Below are 21197 nucleotides of genomic sequence, written 5' to 3' on the forward strand. Positions count from 1 at the left end.
GTTTTAAAAGAACAAATTCAGAAAGTACTAGAAATAGCTATCAAGTTTTCCAAAGACAAAAGTGGCAACAAATTGAATGTTCTTGTGTCTACAGAACAGAAAAACATAGGAGACTGTTAGAGCTCACAGTCTGTACTTTTTTAAGTTTTCTGGGGTAGAATTTCCTTTTAATAATCATATATGACTGATACTCTGCTACATATATCTTATGCCATTCTGCAACAATCCATTTGGGACATGAATGATCTTTATGTCCACAGTATCCATACTGTATACATTAGCCAGCTCTTGACAATTAAAACAATATTCATGTAACTTTTATTATATTACTATAACTGTGCTACTTACCGGTAGATGCAAGTAATCTCTTACCATGTCTAATTTATAAACTTCACCACTATACTCACACATAACGTCATACTCATGAGAATACTTTTAAGATTAAAAATTGTTCTTTTGTGGGCTTCGGCAGCAGCTTTGTCCAACACAGAAGTCTTGTATTTATGTACATGTGTATGAAAACCGGAGGACAGCTTTGTGTGTTCTCAGGAGCCATTCACTTAAAAAGTTTTTTTTTTTTTTTTTTTGGAGACAGAGTGCTGGGGAGTAGCTCTCCAGGAGAGGGTGCTTGTTAGCAGTCAAGTTCAGCAACCTGAGTTTGATTCCCAGAACTCACATAATGGAAGGAGAGAACCAACTCCTATAGGTTGTCTTCTGATTTTTTTTTTTAATGTTCAAACAGAAATAAATAAATGTAAAATAGGATAATAAAAATTTTGAGACAGGAGTCTCTGACTGGCTTGTAACTTGCTAAGTAGTCGCATAGGCTTGCTAGCTAACTAGCCTCAGAGAGTCATGTCTGTCTCCCTGGGATTACAAGACAGTTCCACCATATTGCCCCACACCCCTTTTTAAATGTGCTTATGGGGCTTGAACTCAGATCCTTATGCTTTCAAAGGATGTACTTTATTGGCTGAGACATTTTTCAGCCTGTTACTAAACTTTTGAGTATTAGACCTGTACACTAATTTCTGGATTTAACGTGGATGTGTAGATCAAGATCACATAGCTTAGACCAGTTTGATTTTATTTTAATGACTTGATAATTATTGAATTTGTTGGCCTGGGGATTTAACTCCGTTGTGGAGTGCTTACCTGGCATGCATGAAGACCTGGGTTCTGTCCCCGTGCTGCGTAAGCCAGGGAGTGTCACACACTAATGCCCAGTGCTTCAGAAGTGATGGCAGGAGGGCTAGGAATGGAAGGTCATCTTGGCCTGCATAGTGAGTGGCTGGGCTACATGAAAGTGGAGGATGTATCTCTTATATGAGATGCAAGACATCCTTATTTTTATTATTCATATTTAGATTTAGGTGGTATCCCAGTCAAATTGTAAAATGATTGGTGTAAAAATGCTTTTGTTTCTCTGATCCAAACACATACTTAAAAGCAGTGTTAGAACTAACTTCCAAATTAGCTTAAGGAGAAATGTGCTTTGGACCTGGTTAAGGACCAATGTTAAAGTGGCCGGGGGCGGGGGACCCCAAATTTGGTCTCCTGAGAATATCAACAGAAGTGTCCTGGTTGGGGAGTGTGGAGTTGCTCTCTTACACTAATTGTCTGAAAGGTCAGTGGATGTGGATGTCCCCATATCCTGCAGATGCTACTGACGGGTGGTAGGGTAAAAAGAAAGAAGGTTTTTATTTATTCCTCCAGTCACAGTGACACATAAGGTAAAACTGTAACAGAGTGACTTTATAATTCTGGTTATGTATTTGCATCCTTCTAGATTTATAGTATGACCTTGAGACTGTCTGCTTTGTTTGAAGAAAAAATGAAGAAAATCTCTTTTGATTTTAAAATTGGTCAAAAATTCAAGGAGAAACTTAGACGAAGCCAAAGATTTAAGCAACGGCAAGGCTGTAATGGAGTCGTTGGGGCTGACAGGAGTGCGAGGTGCGCGGGCCTGGCAGTGCATGCAATCGACTTTTAATTTAAGTTGTGTATTGGCTCTGTATATTTCAGTGTCCAGTTATAAAAGTGTAAGGTTGAGTTATCCTGGTGTTGTGGGTTTTTTCCTCACTCCAGCCCAAAGAATCCTTATAAAATGCCTTGTAAAGCAGGCAGATGAACCAGCAGTATACTTCTCTATTTTTGAGTTCTTGGTGGTGTTTTAATTTTACCTTTGTTATTGAAGGTAATTTTTTAAAATATGTTTTGGGGGATTTTATTTTTATTTTATGTATGTGGGTATTTGTCTGCATGTAAGAATGTACATCACAAGTGTGTCTGTTGCCTTTGGAAGCTAGGAAGGTAGTAGATCTCTTGAGACTGGGGTTACAGAAGGTTGTGAACTGCCGTGTTGGTGCTGAGAATTTGAACCTGAGTCCTCTGGAAGAGCAGGCAGTGCTCTGGACCACTGATCTCTTTCTGCAGCCCAGAAAAAAATTGAGCTGCACAGTGAATTCTTGTCCCTTCACCTACCACGTTAGCTACTGGTCTTGCTGAACAACTTCTCTTACATGTACATTATTTTCCTTTTGCTTCTTTAACCCACCAGCAAGTAGGCTTGGAGTTTGTGAGTTTGTATTACTTGGGTGTTTATCCAGTTCTGTGGGTATGAAGTGTATTTTGCCAAATTTGAAAAGTTCCTAGCCACTGTTTAAATATTTTTCTTTGTTCCTTTTTCCTTTTCTTCTTTGGGACTTCCAAAATCTCTATGTAAAGAATACCCAGATTTGTCACTTAAAACAATGCATACTTAGGTGTAAATAGTCTGTTTAATGGGATCATTTCATAATTTATCCACAGACCTGTCAAATTTAGAGTAAGGAAATATTTACAATAGTAATCTATGCTGAATACCATTAATAGTGAATATTTTATTATTTTGTTTATGTGAATTTTCTCAGGTTAAGAACCAATATGCTTTTATATGGGTATTCTTTGGCAATTTACTTTTATGTTTTATTAATAATTGTTTCTCTTGTTCATACCTTTTACCAGAAATATCAAACAGAAGCAGTTCAAATCTCAGACAAAAGTAATTCCACAGCTGATGTGTCCTCCTTCCCAGTCTACCTCAAGTAGGGCACCTTTGTCTGCAACCCGCAAGACAAGCACTGGTGTCTCTTCAGGCTTCACTTCTGGGGACTCTTCAGATTCAGCAGAGTCATTAGAAAGAATGAGAAGAAATAGACCTGAAATGCTAAGGAATGGTTCTGAGTTGTCTGGTGAGGAGTTGAACGTTTCTTGGCTTTGAGCATCCAAGTGTGCCAGCAGCGCTACTTACTACTGTGGGTTAGAAACAGCACAACACACAGCCTTGACACCAAGGAACAGACAGAAATAATGTACTTATGTTTCTGCTAAGATCTGTGCTTCACAAAGTGTGTTTTAAATGAGAAGAGAGTTAAGAGTACAGATAGTCATTGAGAGCAGATAGCTCAGTAGTACATTGTCCTTTACTCACACTGTTGCTGTTTTGGTAATGTCCCTGAACAGATGTGGTCCCTTTATAGCAGTGCTCAGTGAGTCTGCCTTGTTATGTCTGCTTTGCACTGAGTTGTTGTGTGATGAGAGTATATTACTTACGGCCATAACTTATGGCTTTTCACATTTGCGATCTCAAATACTGCATTAGTGCTACTGATGGTATTGAGAAACACATCCAGTGATTGGCAAGGAAGTGGCCTGTGGAGAAGGTCAAGCCGGCCGGCCGGCACACTTTACAGTATGTTATTGTCTTAGTTGGGGTTTTTATTGTGTGAAGAGACACCACGACCACGACAGCTCCTACAAAGGTAAACATTTAATTGTGGTGGCTTACAGTTTCAGAGGTTTAGTCCATTGTCGTCTCGGCAGGGAGCAAGGCAGCATGCAGGCAGACATGGTGCTAAGGGAAGGAGCTGAGAGTTCTTACATCTTGACTCACAGGTAATAGGAGTCTGAGACACTAGGTGTGGCTTGAGCATACATCAGACCCCAAAGCCCGCCTCCACAGTGACATACTTCTCAAACAAGGCCACACCTACACCAACAAAGCTATACCTCCTAATAGTGCCACTCCTTTTGGGGGCCATTTTCTTTCAAACCACCACAGTTAGTGGACACATTTACAGAATAAAGTCTCCATGTATGTAAGAACAGGAAACTGGAATACCCTATCTTAGGATTTCTTTTGCTGAGGTAATGCAGGCCAATCTGATGGGGGTGTTTTCTCAGGTGAGGTTCCTTTTTCCCAAATGACTCTAGCTTGTATTTAGCTAGCACAATTGACTCCTTGTCAACTTGACACACAAACATATCACTGTTCAGCTAGAACCTTTTTTTCTCATTTGTCCCAAAGATGGCATGTTAATATTAATGTCACAGTATAAAACAACCTAACTTGTTTTTTTTTGGTTTTTTCAAGACAGGCTTTCTCTGTGTTGTTTTAGTGCCTGTCCTGGATTTTGCTCTGTAGACCAGGCTGGCCTTGAACTCAAAGAGAACCACCTGGCTCTGCCTTTCAAGTGCTTGTGTTAAAGACGTGCACCACCACTGCCCTAACTTTTTAAGTCCCAATGGTTTTTAAAAATTGGAACGTTCAGGCTCTTAACACATCCAAAGTCTTTCTAGAATTCCAAAATCTCTTAACTGGGATCCTTTAAAATCAAAAATAAATTACATACCTTCATATTCAAATCAAAGCAAAACCATAATTCCCAGTGCAGTTGTTTAGAGCTTTATGCCTGGGATCCACTTATTTTCCAGGTGGTCTCGGAAGCATGCCCAGCTTGTCTTCCTAGGCTCAGGTCAGCTCCACACCACAGCTGGGCTACACTTTAACAGTAGCCTCTCCTGAGCTCTCTTTAGGGACTCAGGCACTACCACATGGTGCCAAGCCTCAACTTCTCTCCCATGGCTTTTTCTTTCTTTCCTTTTTTTTTTTCTTTTAAAGATTTATTTGCCAGGTGGTGATGTCGCATGCCTTTAATCCCAGCACTCGGGAGGTGGAGCCAGGCGGATCTCTGTGAGTTCGAGGCCAGCCTGGTCTACAGATGGAGATCCAGGACAGGCACCAAAACTACACAGAGAAACCCTGTCTCAAAAAACAAAACAACAAAAAACCCAAAAAACAAAACAAACAAAGATTGATTTATGTATATACATTGCTCTGCCTGCATGTATGCCTTCACACCAGAAGAGGGCGCCAGATCTCATTATAGATGGTTTTGAGCCACTTATGTGGTTGCTGGGAATTGAACTCAGGACCTCTGGTAGAGCAGTCAGTGCTCTTAACCCCTGAGCCATCTCTCCAGTCCAGATCAATGGCTTTTCATTCCTGGGGCTCAGGTGCAATTGAGGTGCATCTTCACCAATGGCCTCTCACAGTGCCAAGCCTCAGCTGCTCTCCATGTTTCCAAAAGCAGTACCACATGGGAGACTATTTTTAAGGATTTATTTATTTATTATGTATACTGTGTTCTGTCTGCACGTATCCCTGCAGGCCAGAAGAGGGTGCCAGATCTCATTACAGATAGTTGTGAGCTACCATGTGGTTGCTGGGAATTGAACTCAGGACTTTTGGAAGAGTAAGCAGTGGTCTTAACCTCTGAGCCATCTCTCCAGCCCCCATGGGAGACTCTTAAACTTGACTAAGTTCAGCTGCCAGCACAAGGTACCATCTTAACTGCCTCTGGACCACAGCCTCAGTGTGGTGACTAGAAAGAAACACTTCCTAGGAGATTTCACCCAGTGATTTTCTTAATCACTACTAATTTCTCAGTTCCAGCTGACAGTCATCAATTGTCCCAGTAACAAGAGTAGTTTCTTGTGAATCACAGCTGACTCTTCAGATGCCACAGAGTCTTAACACAAAATACCAACATACTGTCTTTGCTTCCTTCTGGACCTCCACAACCAGGCTTTCAGATTATCCTTCAAGTTTATACAACAGTTCACCCAGCTTTGCTAGCCAAAAGTTCCAAAGCACTTCCAACCATCCTTCTCAAAACATAGACACTGATATCGTGGCCGAGTGGTCTAAGGCACTGGATTTAGGTTCCAGTCAGTGTCTTTGAAGACATGGGTTTGAATCCCACCTCTGCCAGGCCAGAGTTTTTCTCCTGAGACACCTTGCTACACTATAGCCTTCATAAAGACCACTTTATTTTTATATCCAGGTGGTGCGATGCACGCCTTTACTACCAGCTCTCAGGAGTCAGAGACAGGAGAATCTCTTGAGTTCTAGGCCAACCTGGTCTGCAGAGTGAGTTCCCAGATAGCAAGGGCTACACAGAGAAACCCTGTCTTGATATATCCATCCCTCCCCCAAACTAATAACATAGTTATAGTTATAGTCAGCCCTGAATGTTCTGGAATTTACTGTGTGGCTCAGGCTGGCCTGGAACTGAGGGATCTCCTGCCTTTGCCTCTCAAGGTCTTGGGTTAAAGACCTCTGCCACCACATCTGGTTTTAGTTAGGGTTTCTGTTGCTTTGATAACCAAAAGCAACTTGGAGGAGGAAAAGGTTTATTTGGCTTAGAACTCGTAAGTAACCCTTCATCACTGAGGGAAGTCAATTTAGGAATTCCAGTCAGGAAGCTGGAGGCAGGAACCAAAGCAGAGGCAGTGGAGGAGTGCTGCTTACTGGCTTGCTCCTCATGGCTTTGCTAGTCTGCTTTCTTACAGAATCCAGGACTATGAGCCCAGGGGTTGCACCACCCACAGCCATCTGGGCCTTCCCACATCAGCCATCAATTAAGAAAATTCCCCCACAGTCTTGCCCACAGGCCAGTCTGGTGGGAGCATTTTTTCAGTTGAAAGCTCCTCTTCCGAAATGACTATTGTGTGTTAAATTGACATAAAACAAGGCTGTACACTGTCTGATGCTCATGTCACACATGTAAGGCCATGGAAAAAATTATTTGTTTTGATTAAAGTATTCCTTTCTCCCACTGTTTGGGCCCTTTCTGTGTGAGTTTAATTTATGTGTTAAAACTATATTGTCACGGAGCTGTTGGAGACCTGAAATTCTGAGTTTTCAGATCAAAGGACCCAGAATGATTGTACCTTCTAGCATAAACCTCTTGATGTCACAGAAGACATAATAATTTAGGGGGGCTAATTAAGTTTGAAATGGAAGTCTGCTTTAAAATTGTTTTCTGAATCTTGCCTAGAGTGTGGTCAGTTTTTGAAAACACAAGTGTGGCTTAATTTTGAATACTGATGTGTACTTTTTAAATACAAAGTTTTCTTTTTAAGTCACTTTTCTTCAAAGCATTATATGCATGCAAACACTCAAAGCATGTTAAGAGTCTGGTTTTAATTTTTTTAAAAAATTTTTGTGTTTATTTTCTCTGTATGTATTCATATGCTGGGTGCCCACTGAGGCCGGAAAAGGGCATCTGATCCCCCGTAACTGGAGTCACAGGCAGTTGCGAGCAGCTGCCACGTGGGTCCTGAGGACTGAACTTAGGTCTTCTGCAAGTGCAGCAAGTGCTCCACCTGTTGAGCTCCTTCCTCCAGCCCCATGAGTCTGGTTTTAGTAGTATAAAATATTTGGGTTATGAAACAAATACTTGCTTATGTGGAGACTACATCTTTTATTTATTTATTTTTTTTAGAAAGTGAAATGGAAGATTTCATAGCTACCTCTTCATCCTCTTCAGCTTCAAATAGTTCTGAGGAAAGCAAAGAGAGCTCCAGAGCTCCAGAGTGCTCCTTGCGAAGTGGCTTATTGAGAAGCAGCAACCTCAGGGTGACCAGAACAAGAGCTGCTCAGAGAAAAGCTGGTGAGTGAGAGCAGTCTTGATTTAACTAATCATTGTTGATTGACATGTTTGAATTCTTTTAGATGTGATCAATGTCTCTAAACTCTTAATTTGGAAAGGAAAATCATCAACATGTGAAAATCTTTGTTAGAAACATTTGAAAAATTAGTGTGTCTGGTGTCACCTTAGGACGTTAAGGCAGGACATTAGGAAAGAGGCCGGCTTGGCCTACATGTGTAGTATGACTGTCCAGAATAAGAGAAAAATTCCCTAATCCTATCACTTTATTTCCAGGTTCTGTTTCTTTAGAAAATGGATGTGGCAGAAAAGCCACTCGGAAGAGAGTCTACTTAAGTGATTCTGATAACAATTCTGTGGAAACGGATGAAAATCTGAAAGGCAAGGCTGGAAACAACCGGAAGGTCCTCCGGAAATGTGCTGCTGTTGCTGCCAACAAGATAAAGTTAATGAGTGATGCAGAAGAAGACTCAAGCTATGAAAGCCCTTGCTCTGGCCGGAAGCTGCCACATCGCAATGCGTCAGCTGCAGCCAGGAAGAAGCTGCTCCACAATTCTGATGATCAGAGCCTTAAGTCAGACACGGAAGAGCTAAAGGACCAGCCCCGAGCACTGGTGGTGTCTGGACCTCATTCTGCCCAGGACAGTGTCAGTGACTCAGACAGTGACTTGCAAGTAGCCCGGAAGAATTTCCATACCAATGGCTGCACTTCCCATTCTCCAGCAACATGCAAAACAAAGTTCCTTCCAATAGAGTCTTCGGAGGAAGACTCCAGATGTCACGAATCAGATGATGGACGCAGCAGCACTGCTGCCCCTGCAACATCTGGCCAGAACCTTGGGGCAGAGAGCGTCTCTGAGGAAGCTGACTCTGAACCAGGAAGCAGTACATTATGCAAGAATGCACATTTGTTTAAGAAAGCCAAGATCCTGAGTGACTCAGAAGATTATGAAGAACAAGGTGGAGAGAGTAGCAGAGGTCACAAAGGGGAGGGAACCCCAGTTTCTGAAGCCTTGAAGAGTGAAGTTGTTCCTGTACCTCAGTGTCTCTTGGAGCGTGGATCTGAGACTGATGTGGATTCTGATGTCGGCACAGTGAAAGATAAATTGCACAGCGATACGCACGGTAATTCTAGACACTCACCTGTTCACAATTTACCCCACCCTCCTTTTCCCTTGGGTAATAGACTGTCTCCCTCTTCTAGGTTCCTTTTCCAGCTATTTTCCTGATTTGTGCTAGCCTTTTGTTCATCCTTTCTGTTCTCACGCTCATGCACAATCACTGTTAGTCACTTCGAACACTGGGAATGGGGCATTGTATTAGAGACAGGAACATGGGCACACCATGGTAGTGACTGCTTGTGAAGAAGAAACAGTAGGGTTGGTTCAGTGGTAGTAATGATGGCAGCTGATGAAACAATTTTGTTGAGCCTGTTCACATTGTCACTGGTGGGGATCTACTGTACTCAGGCAGAGTGCCAGGGCTGGGAGAGTCACTGGTGGAGGGTCAGTGGTCAGGACCAGCCCATTTCCTGCCATTTAACATAACCTCACTCTGTTAGTAAGAATTCAGCATTTAATTATTACTTTAGAAACAGTTACTCATATCAAAGATTAAAAAAATTAATCTTAATTTTTAGATTCTCTATCTGGAGAGAATGGACAAAGCAGAAAAGTTTCCAGGAAAAGGGTCTATTCCAGTGACTCAGAAAGCAATGTACAGGTGATAAAGAAGTCACCCAAAGAACAAACCAGTCTCTTAAGGATTACTCGAAGTGCTAGTGTGGCTGCTGATAAAATCAAGCTCACAAGTGATGCAGAAAATGTCACCTTAGAAAGTGTGTGTACTCGAAGCAGGAGGAGAAGGAAAAAGCCCATCCGATTTGCTTGTACCACAGCGAAGAAGATGCTGACTGGTGATGAGAAACGTGCACCCACTGCAGGCAAGCCGTCTGATTCTGAACTCCAAGGTAGTACCAAAAATGCCAGTCAGTCTGTAAGTGCAGACTTGGATTCTGAAGGAGGTTCCAGTTTTGAGCATACAGAAAGCATACGGAACAGGCATATGGGCAGTGTGGGCATAAACACGCCTCCTAAAACTCGAAGCTCCTCTGCTGGACCTTCTCAGGAAGATCCCAAAAGCCACACCCCAGATAGTGAGATCAGCTTGTCTTCTGAGTCAGTTTTGGCCCAAAAAGCAACAACAGAGAATAACTTTGAAGAAGACCTGAATTACGGGTTACGAAGGTGGAATGGCAGAAGACTCAGGACATACGGAAAAGCCTCTTTCAGTAGGAGAGCCCAAGTGACTCACAGTCTACAGGCATCAGCAGAGGTTGGGGTGAAGAGAAGAGCGCACCCTGAGTTAGACAGTGTGGATATGCCTGGACAAACAGAGAGTTCAGCGTGTATGCCTGGCACCAGTCCCAAATCATCTGATTTGGGATCAGTAACTGAATCCGATATTGACTGTACTGACAACACAAAAACCCAAAGGAAGAGAAAAAGGAAAGGAAAAGCAAAAGTGGTTAGAAAAGGTAAAACCTTTACATCTCACCTGTCCAAAACTGCAAGACATCAAAGGCAGAGTAAATGTCCTAGGTTAAATGTGGATGACAATGACTGGGAGGATTTGGACTATGCAAAAGCTAAAAGAGTTGTTCGGCGCTCAAAAATAAAAACAAGAAATCAGGGTAGGAGAACGGTGAGATACCATGACGGGGAAGATGACAGAAGCATAGAGAACGCACTAGAGCTCAGTGACCGCACCTTATGACCTTGAGAGCCAGCACACTCCAACTGACTGACTGGAATGTATTGTGAAATCTGGCTGACAATTCAGGGAATATATTTATATTTTTCTATGAAAAGTTTGTGAATGTGACTAAATCATGACTGTTATTTTTATTTGCACTTGCTGGTTTTTGAAGCAGCATTCGCACAGGTGCCAAAATACGCTTCATTTTGGGGGCAGATATACTCTGACAGTATTGAGTACATACAGCAAGAGTTGGAGACACGCTAAACACTAGACAACCTGGTTACCTAACCCGTGAGCATTACTTTGTAATAGCAGTGTCACGCAGTTATTTTCTGATTTTGTCCAGAGGTGGTAGCTTCTAAACCCCTGCCATGTAGTAGGAGAAAAATCCACGTGACCTATGTTTACAAAATCTTGATAAATATTATGTGCATACTGACATTATAATCATGGCAAGTATAACCATGATTAGTAGGCAAGGCACCTACCACTTTTTTTTTTTTTTAAAATCCTTTTCCCTGGAGACTTGAGTAGAATACATTATACCCACATCTGGTCATTTTTATTAACGTGGCTTCCACTTTTCTTTCCAAATGCTTGTTGGGTCTTATTCTTTTCTTTTTAAGGAAAATCTGATGACTTTAATGTTTATAAACTTGAATTTATAAAGTACTGGTAAATTATTTTATGTTTGGAGTGCATATTTTAAAGATCTAAGTTGAGAGTGTAGTTACAGTATTTTCTTTTAGATTGTTCACTGACAAATTGTTACTTGGTTTTGTCCAAGGTTTACTTTCCGTTAGGATTTACCAAATTCTTGCTCTTCCATAATCTTACTCTGAAGTAGAGAAGTTTGTGTGCCTTAGATTTAGGGAAAGTGTTCTTTAAGAAGAGAGCACCGGGCTAATGGTATTTCAGTTCTATGTAGATTTTCCTCTGTCAAAACTGTAGTTAAGAGTGCAATTGTGAATCTTACTTATGTAGGAAAACAGTCCAATGTTACTCTCCATCCTTGACTTTATTGCTGCCAAGTGCATCGTAAGCATCCTTTGCTATATGCAAGAGATCCATGTTTGGGGCACAGTGGTTTTGAAATCATCTGAAGTGAAACATCACATCACCCTGGGTACCATAGCACACTTGTTTTTGAGCTGGTTCTTTGGTGGGTTGATTCTTTTTTGTCTCCTATAGGTAGCTCTTCCCAGGGGGTTTCCCCTTGAGTTTCCATGCACAAAAGGGATGTTGTAGTTTACACTTCTTCAAGTGATTTTTGACCTTAGTTATGTTTGGTTTCGTACACAAGCTACCCCTTTTTCTCGGGTTTTTCTGAGGTGGCAGATAAGGAAGAGCATCTCATGTTCTTAGTGTCCATTTCACATGGTAGGCAACACTCCTCTGTTCTCATACAGGAGGTAGGATGCTTTTGGACATTTCCAGCCGTGGTTGTTAGGTACTGTTTCTCAGGGTAGAGAACTCTCCCACCACACAATGGGAGATAAGATGCTTTCCATAGAGTAGATACAAGGTCACTGCTGTTTTCGACTATTGACCCGAAACACATTTGATTCCTGTTACGTCCCTCAGGATTTTAACTCCATGTTTACCATTATCTCCAAAAAGGCACCAAAAGTCCATAAATAAATATGAAGTACACTCATTAGTACATAAATTCTTTCAGAGAGTTTGGGTTTTATATACAGAACTGTTCTCAGTTTTAGACTCAATTTTAACTGGTTTTTGATTGGCTAGTCACAGTCCTTTCTAAAACTTTCCCCCCTTTTTGGTCCAATTGTGTAAAGCAGTATTTTGGTTTCATCAGATTAAGTTCCATCAGAGATCAGAAGTGGGTCTGGTGACCTTGGGTGTGGTTGACAGTGGCTCTCAACTTATGAAGTCGAGATGAAGGCTTTTGACGAAGTATTTTTGTGGGGTTTTGTTTTTCTTTTTTTCTTTTTCTTTTTTCCCCCTCCTTTTTGGTTATGGTGCTATTTCTAACATTAACTTTGAATATGTGACATACTCCTAAGTACCATTAAGGATGATTAATAAATAATAGTTAAAATGTTTACATTGAGCACTCAGTGTTTGAAATGCGCAGGGATTTAATGCACAGATGTACTTTAATGTTCAGGATCAGTCTATCCTTTGAGAAGGTTACACGGTGAATGTGAGCTGGTCCAGAGATGAGTGCTCCAGCTTCTGTTGCACTTGAAGTATTCAGTGGTGAATATGTAAAGTAGCCTTTCCCCCACTCCAGTTTTGTATGTCCAGAGTCCTATGATTTTATTCATTTATGATTTTTTAAAGAAGTTTGAAGTATTTAGGTTTGATTTTTATCTTTTTTGAAATATTAATATTACCAAGAATATTAAGAAAGATTTAAAAGCATTTCCCCCTATATCTTATTTTAAAAAGGTGTACTGAAAATGTGTAGTAATTTATGAATAAAAAGAAAATGTATCCCATTTTCAGGTAATTCCTAGGATGGTCATTGTTGTTTTATTTTTTTAAAGTGGAAAACTTTTGATCAAATAATGCCTGAAGTTAGTGTGATCCTGGAAATGGTACAGCAGTTATGGTTAGCTCTAAGTCACAACACAATGGTTGCTTCTGTGTGGTGAGGCTGCACTAAAGGGGAAGTTGGTTTTGAGTAAGACATGGTTTTAAACAGTACTTCACGGCCTGGGAGAACAGTACAGGAAGATATAAACAGGTCTGTCCATACAGTGCACCAGAAGGTCCGCTGTCCATGGTAAGCTGTGTCACTCAACCTTTGCCCTCGTTGATGGCGTTTTTAGGGTAGTGATGGGTTCACACTACACTCCCAGTTGCTGTGGTAGCTTTTTCCTAAATCACTGTATTGTATGGTATAAACATTGAATTGGGCCTTAGTCTCTTCTGCCAGTTCCAGTTGAATTTGATTATGTCAACTGAAAAAAGACTGCTGAGGTTTGTAAATCAGTAGAATGCAAAACATTAAAGATGCATGTGATTGTTTTTGTTTTCCTTTCCAGTCCATTGTATTGATTCTGCTAGGAACATTCATAGGCTCAAAATGGTCTTCTTGCTTTCTCCTTTAATGGTTGAAGTAACCAGCTCCAGATGTCTTAAAATTGTTACCAAATCCTTGAGTTTTTCTCATGGTGCAGAAATCTTAGTTCCTCTAGTGTGCTGGAGTGTAAAGGAGCCTTGTAGAGCCTACCATCTGCTGGTGACTACTGGAATTAGACCCCCACCTTTGGCTGTGGAGAGCAGGGAATAATAAAGCAAAAACACGAATCACTTTTGATTTGCCAGTGTTTTGTAACATATGGACCAAACCAAATTTGCAAGGGAGAAAAAAATGAGGCAGTGTGTGGACACTAATTAGGTTAGTGAATGTGAATCCTACATGAAGCTCATATTGTCTGTCACTAATGGAAGGACTGAAGAGTAAAGAGTAAAGAATATAATGCTGGGGGCTGTGTTATATTTTCTTACATATTAACATTTTAAAATTCTTACAAGTGTTCCTAAGGACACCTGGGAATTTTCAAAATTAAAGGTTTTTTTTTTTTAACAGTTTCTTGTATAATCTACAAAGCTTGTGTCTAATATATTGTCACATTGGTAGGAAAATTACCTCCTTAACTGGTGTCTCAAGGCTTACCTTCATGAATTTGTTAATCAGAGTCACAAAGTCTTGGTTTCTACAGTCTCACCGCTTCTATCATTGACAGTATGTAAATAATGTGGCAAGACTTGATAGTCTCCACTGAAATTTTATAAGTGTGCTTGCTACACTTCCTAAGTATGTGGTAAAGACAACTTTATTTTTTATTATTATTAAGGCCTTTAATTTTCATATTTTAAATTTTCATTTATATGTATATTTGCCTGCATGTATGTCTGTACCATGTGTGTGCACTGCTCACAGAGGCCAGAAGAGGGTGGGTGTCAGATCCCCAGGGACAGGAGTTACTACAGATGGTTGTGACCAGCCCTGTGGGTTCTGGGAATGGAGTCTAGGTCCTCTAGAAGAGCAGCCAGTGCTCTTAACTGTTGAGCCTTTTCTCCAGCCCTTTATTTTTTGAGACACAGTTGTCTCAAGAGAATGTGGAGTGTTGACTGGCCTAGAACACACAGAAATGCATTTGCCTTTGCCTCCCCAGTGCTGAGATTAAAGGCTGAGCTACCACATGCAGCTTATTAAAGCCTTTGAATTGGCAAAGAAGTGGTAATTTCAACTGTCCAGTTTTAACAGCATCAGTTGTAGACTTCATGGACTCTGGCAGCCCCACCTCCATCCTTTAGTCACATAAGTAGTTTAGACATTTGTCTGTTTTCATCAGTGTTGTAAAAGTTGAAAGGATTTTTAATTTCTAAGTCCTTGGGTTTTGTGCTATGGCTCATCTGCAGTACTCCTACCAATCATCATAGGGACTTGTTATGTGGTTCAAGTTCCAATGGGCAGATCTTTAAAGTGTCTCCCACATATTAAACAAAAAACCGAAAACAGTGCATGGAATGCAACTCAGGGCCTTGCTCATGGTAGGCTAAAATGAGTTTTTTAAAACATTGTCTCAAGTTAAAATCATGTGAGAAATGTGGCTGCTACACTAAGGGTCTTTAAACACTCCAGGTTCTTCCCTTGCAGCTCACCCCAACCTCTTGTCAGAGCTCCCACCCTGCAGAAGGCACTGTGGCCTGCAGTGCTGCTAGTGAGCAAGGGAGCCGAGGTGACTGGGGTGCCTTGTGCTTGACAGCCTTGCTTTTCCTAAGTGAGAGTCCTTTATCATTGATGCTGAGAAATTTCTGGAGAAATAACCACCAACTTTTTCATCTTGATGTTACCAGTTTTCAAAGAATGGGGCACAGCTAATGTAATAATGACCTAGCTGAGACATAGTGGCAAAGAAAAACTAAGTTGTGTTGGTACTGGCTAGTCACTGGACTGCTGAATGGGCTCACTCTGTTGTTTCAGACCATCTCCATCCTCTTGCAGAAGATACCACTGCACCATTGCAGCCTTCCTACAGTACAGGAAGTGGGGCCCTAATCACAGGACACTTCTTTATGTCATTATCTAGAGAAATAGCAGTTTACGGGATGTTTCTGGAAGCTCCTGCTTTGGAAGGGTGAAAAGGTGCAGACAAGAGAGTAGTCTCCAGCTGTAACAGGGTTCTGTTTAAAGATTTGATGGAGAGGGAAGAGTTTAGAACTGTAGGGTCCTCACTGAGGATTCACTGTTTAACAGCTACCAATAATACCAGTAACACACAGGAATATGATAACTTCTGTTTTGGGTTGGACATCTCTTATTTTGTCAAATTTGATTTAAATACTTCAATTAAGAGATGCTGGCCAGATAAGCATTTTTAAATGCTTCCACAGTAATGACTTTTACTTTGGAATTAGGAAGAGAAGTCAGAATACATTTGGGATGTGAAAATCCTTGAATTGTGGAAATGAGGGAGTAATGCTTTAAGCTAGAACAGCCCTGTCGATAGCCATTGTCTCCTTACCATAGACCATTTTAGAACACAGATCTTTGGGTTTGCAGTCATAAGGTAAAGTGTTATTACTGTAAATGTGAGCTTGAAACTTTTTCAGGAAACTAATGCCTCATGGCACTGAGATGGCTCTGAATTTTAGTGAATGGTGCAAGACCACCAGGGACGGTAGAGCTTGCATTAATTAATCCATTGTTACTAATGCACTGATGGAGTGGCAGCCTAACACATTCAATTTGTTTTTTTGTTTGTTTTTAAAGATTTATTATGTATATAATGTTCTCCCTGCATGTATGCCTGCATGCCAGAAGAGGGCACCAGATCGCATTACAGGTGGTTGTGAGCCACCTACCATGTGGTTGCTGGGAATTGAACTCAGGACCTCTGGAAGAACAACCAGTGCTCTTTACCTCTGAGCCATCTCTCCAGCACCCCCCCCCCCCACACACACACATTCAATTTGTAATTCCACATAATTTTATATTTTTCTTCAAAAGTTTTTTATTGTATTGTGTCTACAGTGTATGTGTGGGTGCACATGCCAGATGTGTGGAGGTCAGGATGGCTTTGTGTTGTGTGTCTGCAGTGTTCGTGTGGGTGCACATGCCATGATGTGTGGAGGTCAGAGGATGGTTTGTGGACTAGGTGCACTCTTCTACTTTTGCATGGGCTGCACAGTTGGAACTTAGATTTAACTCCAGGCTTGTTCAGCAAGCGCCTTTACCCATGAAGCCGTCTTGCCGCCCTGCTTCTCTTTAAAATGTTCAGTACTCACTTGTGCCCTCAGCAGTGAGTGCTTGAAGAGCTCCCATGCAGCCACTTACCTTCCTCAGGTCTTCTTTGGGATTACACTTGGGACTTTATCATCTGGAGTTGCTGTAGAAGGAATTCTGGACTTTATCCTACTTAGGGCATAAGTGTTTGAACTTCAAATATACTTTAAGAGATTTTAAAAATCTTTTCTGCAGAATATTAGCTTTCCCCTTTTTGGATTGGAAATAAACATTAAAATATCTTTAAGAGTTTATATTTTCTGTTCACAAAGTGTCCACATAGGTTCTTCCATAACACCTTACAAGAACTAACTGCTGCAACTAAGTCATTTTCTGATGAAGCAATGTTCAGTAGTGATGGGGTTTTATCTAATACACATATTACTGGGAATGAATCCTGTCAGACCTAGTGAAAGCACTTGTAGTTACATGAGGAAGTTCAAAGTTTCTTTGAGGGACGTGTCTCCTATTTTGCAAGAGATTGTGGATGTTGGAGAAAACAATGCTTTGAGGTCTGTCTTGTAGATAGAAAGGTTTCTACTTTTCCTCGTTCACATGACATGAATGTCCTCTACCTGTGTGTGTGTGTTCTGTATTGTGTGCATGCAGTGCCTGTGGAGGCCAGAAAGTGGTTACTTGGGCAAGCATCCAGGCCAAGCTGGCTTGATACAGTACATGACCAAAAGACTGTCGTTTTCTGGGACTTAACAAACATTGCTAAGTCCTCTAGATGCCTGCTTGTTATTTAAGTGATTTACAGTCTGTATATCACTCTGCCATCACATTCCCATCCAGGCTAGTTTATAAGAGCCCCAAACCCTAGCTGATAGCAGATGCACCAAAGTGCCACAGCACTTGAAATTTGAAGTGTCTTTGATACTTTTGCAAAAAGATTTGAGCTCCCCTGTCTGGCAGACGACTGCTCTCCAGCTGCCCTTGAACACTGCCCAGATCTTTAGTGTGCTTTCTGCCTAGCCCACGTTCTGATAAACCCCTTCACAGTATTTGTTTAGCTCATCAAAACAGTCCACAGAGCAGGTGCCAGTGCTTGTGAGCTGTTAAGACAGCCATACACACATGGGCGGAAGGACTCCTTTGCATCTGCCATAAACTAGGTCTGAAGTATGAGCTTCAGTCTTCCCAACTGGGTAAAGTATTTTCTAATACTGGAAAGAAATTAGGATTAAGGCCATGCTAAACTTCATAGAGTCAGTGCAGTTTATTTTTGTTACCTACTCGGCAATTTAAATACGCAAGTAACGGAAGCCCTGATCTTGGAAGTGTACCTGAGCCCTTGAAGTCAGTTGGGATGGTTCTCTTCTAGGGTGGGGAGTTACATCAGAGGTATTAAATATTTCAAAATATTTGAAGGTGGGTTTGAAATGAAGCCCTGAAATTGAAACACATGGTTTACTCTTTAAGTCTAGACGTTTGAAAGTAGTGCTAGGTGAGTAGCTTTATGAAGCTGAAGGTTGTCTCATGTTTGCAAGCTTAGTTACTGGGAATGGCAGTGGTCCTCATACGGAAGCAGACGGAATTCATACCTGTCAAGCCAGCTTTTTAATTGTTCATGATGAAGTTTGAGACTCGTTCAGGACTGTTGTTGAGGAATGTACATAGTACAGTCTTGTGACAAGATTTCTGTATTTACATGAATTTTCACTCATTTTTCAGAGTCTGTTGGTAAAGACAGAGAACCCAATACAAAAATGGGGCCATGTGTGCATGAGAAGGCTGCAGTGCAGAGGCGTAGTGTCGCTCTGAAAGCACAAATGGTCCCCGAGAGAGTCCCCCGCAGATGTGCTGCTGTGGCTGCAAATAAAATAAAGATAATGAGTAACCTAAGAGGAACAGTCTCAGGACCAGAGAGTGTCTGGATTAGGAGGAACAGCAGGAAACTGCCCCGTCGACAAGCTGCCGCCCTGGCTAAGAAAAAGTTACTGAGTGTTTATAAAGAGGATGATGCAACCAGACATTCAGAGAGCGAAAAGGAGCTAGAAGATAGTAACAAAGTGTTTTATCTTAGGCGGTTCAGATCCTGCAAAGAAAAAGCCCAACCGTGACTGAGATAGAAAGGGTACCCGGAAATGCCAGCGCCTCCGGTGCCTGCAGCTGCAGTCCACTCCCAGCCCTAAGCCTTGCCCGCACCTTCTGAACAATTTTCTAACAGTCACGACTCTGGGTCAAAGTGTGATGAAGGCTTCCAGTCAGCCCTACACAGCCCAGCACAGCACAGGGTATTACAGGGAGGTGGTAGATGTGGACTGAGTAGTCAGAAGGCAGAAGGGCCCGCTTTCTGTGAAGTGTGAAGCAAAGGCTTGACATGGCTTGATTGTTTACAGAAAACAGGAAATGTATGGGATATGGGGGGGGGGGAACTGAAAAACTGTCCAAATCTGAACTGGATGCTAATTTTAAGAGTTTACCCTCACAGTTTGAAAATTAGGCCATTTCGAAAGGAGGTGTCAAGTCTATTTACTGATTAACTGGATCTAATTCCTGTAATGTCCGTCCCTGGGGACCAAACGCAGAAAGGACTGGGGGAATCAATGCTGGGATGTTACTTCTGAAGAGGAGTGTTGGGAAGACATTCATGTCTTATTTATAACATTGGAATTCATACTGAATGATAACCACCTGGTATAATTAATTCAGGGAATATATTTTTCTAAGAAAGCTCTGAAAGTGACTATTACACTTTTTATTTCTTCCATGTGGCAGCAAAGATGAGGAGGCTGGACTCCAAACAGTCATCTCTTTATGTGATGCAGTTAAATTCTATTTCTTAAGTTTCTCTACTGCACCTTAAGAGTTAGAAATTTGAGCCAGGTAACGGTTGCACATGCCTTTAAACTCAGCTATTGGAAGGCAGAGGCAGGCAGATTTCTGTGAGTTTGAGATTGGCCTGGTCTACAAAGCAAATTTCAGTACAGTCTAGGCTGTTACACAGAGAAACTCTGTCTTGAAAAACCAAAAAAGTTAGAAATTTAAACACTGCGAGTTCATTACAGTTTCACCAACAAGACAGTGGTAGGAGGCTGGGTTCCATTGTGGCCTTTGATAGTGTTACAGAATCTGGTCACTGAGCTACAAATGCTTTGCCTACAGAGAGTGTGGACTTTAGTTTGTTGTTGACATTAAGGTCACCAGATGTGACTTGTGAATGTACTGTCAAGTCTTTTTAACACATAACTGGAGAAACTGGTCTCAGTTTGTTTTTCCAATTAAAAATAGCTGTAACCATTAGACATAATTCGCATGTGTAAATCCAAAAGGGGGGGAGATCTAGGAATTTGTATTTTTTCATTAACAGTAATACACATTTTCTGGTTATATATATGGCCTAAGTGTCTCGATTACCTGAGAAACTTGGTTGCATGTCTGCTTAAAAAAAAAAACAAACGTAAGTCAGAGCATTCTAACCTATAGTGTGTGTCCTTTGTTCTTTTTGTATCTTAATTTGAAATAATCTTCAGTATGTTGCTATTAGCACAGGTGAGAAAGGGAATTCCTAATGAACTGCTATTTTTAGGTGCTTGGGTTTGACTTTTTCTTTTTGAGCTTTAATGAAATGTTTAAATGTCCAGTCACAAATGTCATTCAAATTATTATTGGATATATTATATCCTCGAGAAATGCCATGAGATGAAAATACTTCAGTCTTATGAAGACATGTGAATTTTGAATGTGGATTGAAGGTTTAAATTTACATTTTGCTGTTGTTGGACTAATTTCTGTCACCATCTGATCCTGTTCAGCTTTTCATAATGGAATCTTTCTCTGGTTTAGCATTTAATTGGAACATATTTTTATTTACCCTTTAAAGTGTTTGGTCTCTTTATTGTGACTGCATGGAGTAAGCTTTTTAAAAACTTAACGCTCTTGTAAAATTGCTCTTGGAACTGTGTGCAGAATTTAAAGCTTGGCCGATGAGCCACCACTTCTGTTTGGCTTACAATCATGTTTCAGATTTCTGCTAACAGTTTCTTCATGATGTGATTGAGAAATCAAATTGAATATCTCACCAGCAAAATAACAGCTTAAAAATACAAAGAGAAAGCCATGATTCACCTTTTCACTTTTTATTCTGTAGTTCACTTATGTCAACTAACCCTGGAGTCTTCTTAAGACACCATAGTGGTGATCTTGTATGTGTGCTATACATAAAGTGTCCTAGCTGGTATTAATCTGCTTTTAATAAGTGAGTTTTTTTTTTATGTAGATATGTTAAAATTGACACACTATTTTTTCTACATTGTGAGAAATTTTAAGCAACTTTCTGAGTATTTTGATTATTTTACAAGGTCCTTGCTGGGCGGTGGTGGAGCACACCTTTAATCCCAGCACTCAGGAGGCAGAGCCAGGTGGATCTCTGTGAGTTCGAGGCCAGCCTGGGC

General features: G+C 41.0%; 1 protein-coding gene across 2 annotated transcripts in view; it reads left to right on the forward strand.

Annotated features, from left to right (window-relative positions):
- The window catches only part of Brwd1 (bromodomain and WD repeat domain containing 1), a 94137-nt gene extending 73314 nt beyond the window's left edge, over positions 1–20823 (forward strand). The window contains exons 37-42 of one of the 2 annotated variants that reach the window (XM_059277429.1): positions 1790–1956; positions 3007–3233; positions 7611–7778; positions 8052–8900; positions 9415–10311; positions 18475–20823. In XM_059277429.1, the coding sequence (XP_059133412.1) occupies positions 1790–1956; positions 3007–3233; positions 7611–7778; positions 8052–8900; positions 9415–10311; positions 18475–18863 (2697 nt within the window). In that variant the 3' untranslated portion in view covers positions 18864–20823. Of the gene's footprint in view, positions 1–1789; positions 1957–3006; positions 3234–7610; positions 7779–8051; positions 8901–9414; positions 11220–18474 lie in introns of those variants that run through there. The other variant, XM_059277430.1, reaches the window with a different exon arrangement.
- The last annotated feature ends 374 nt before the right edge of the window (positions 20824–21197 follow it).

This window comes from Peromyscus eremicus, chromosome 12, assembly GCF_949786415.1.
Source record: "Peromyscus eremicus chromosome 12, PerEre_H2_v1, whole genome shotgun sequence".
Classification (NCBI taxonomy): domain Eukaryota; kingdom Metazoa; phylum Chordata; class Mammalia; order Rodentia; family Cricetidae; genus Peromyscus; species Peromyscus eremicus.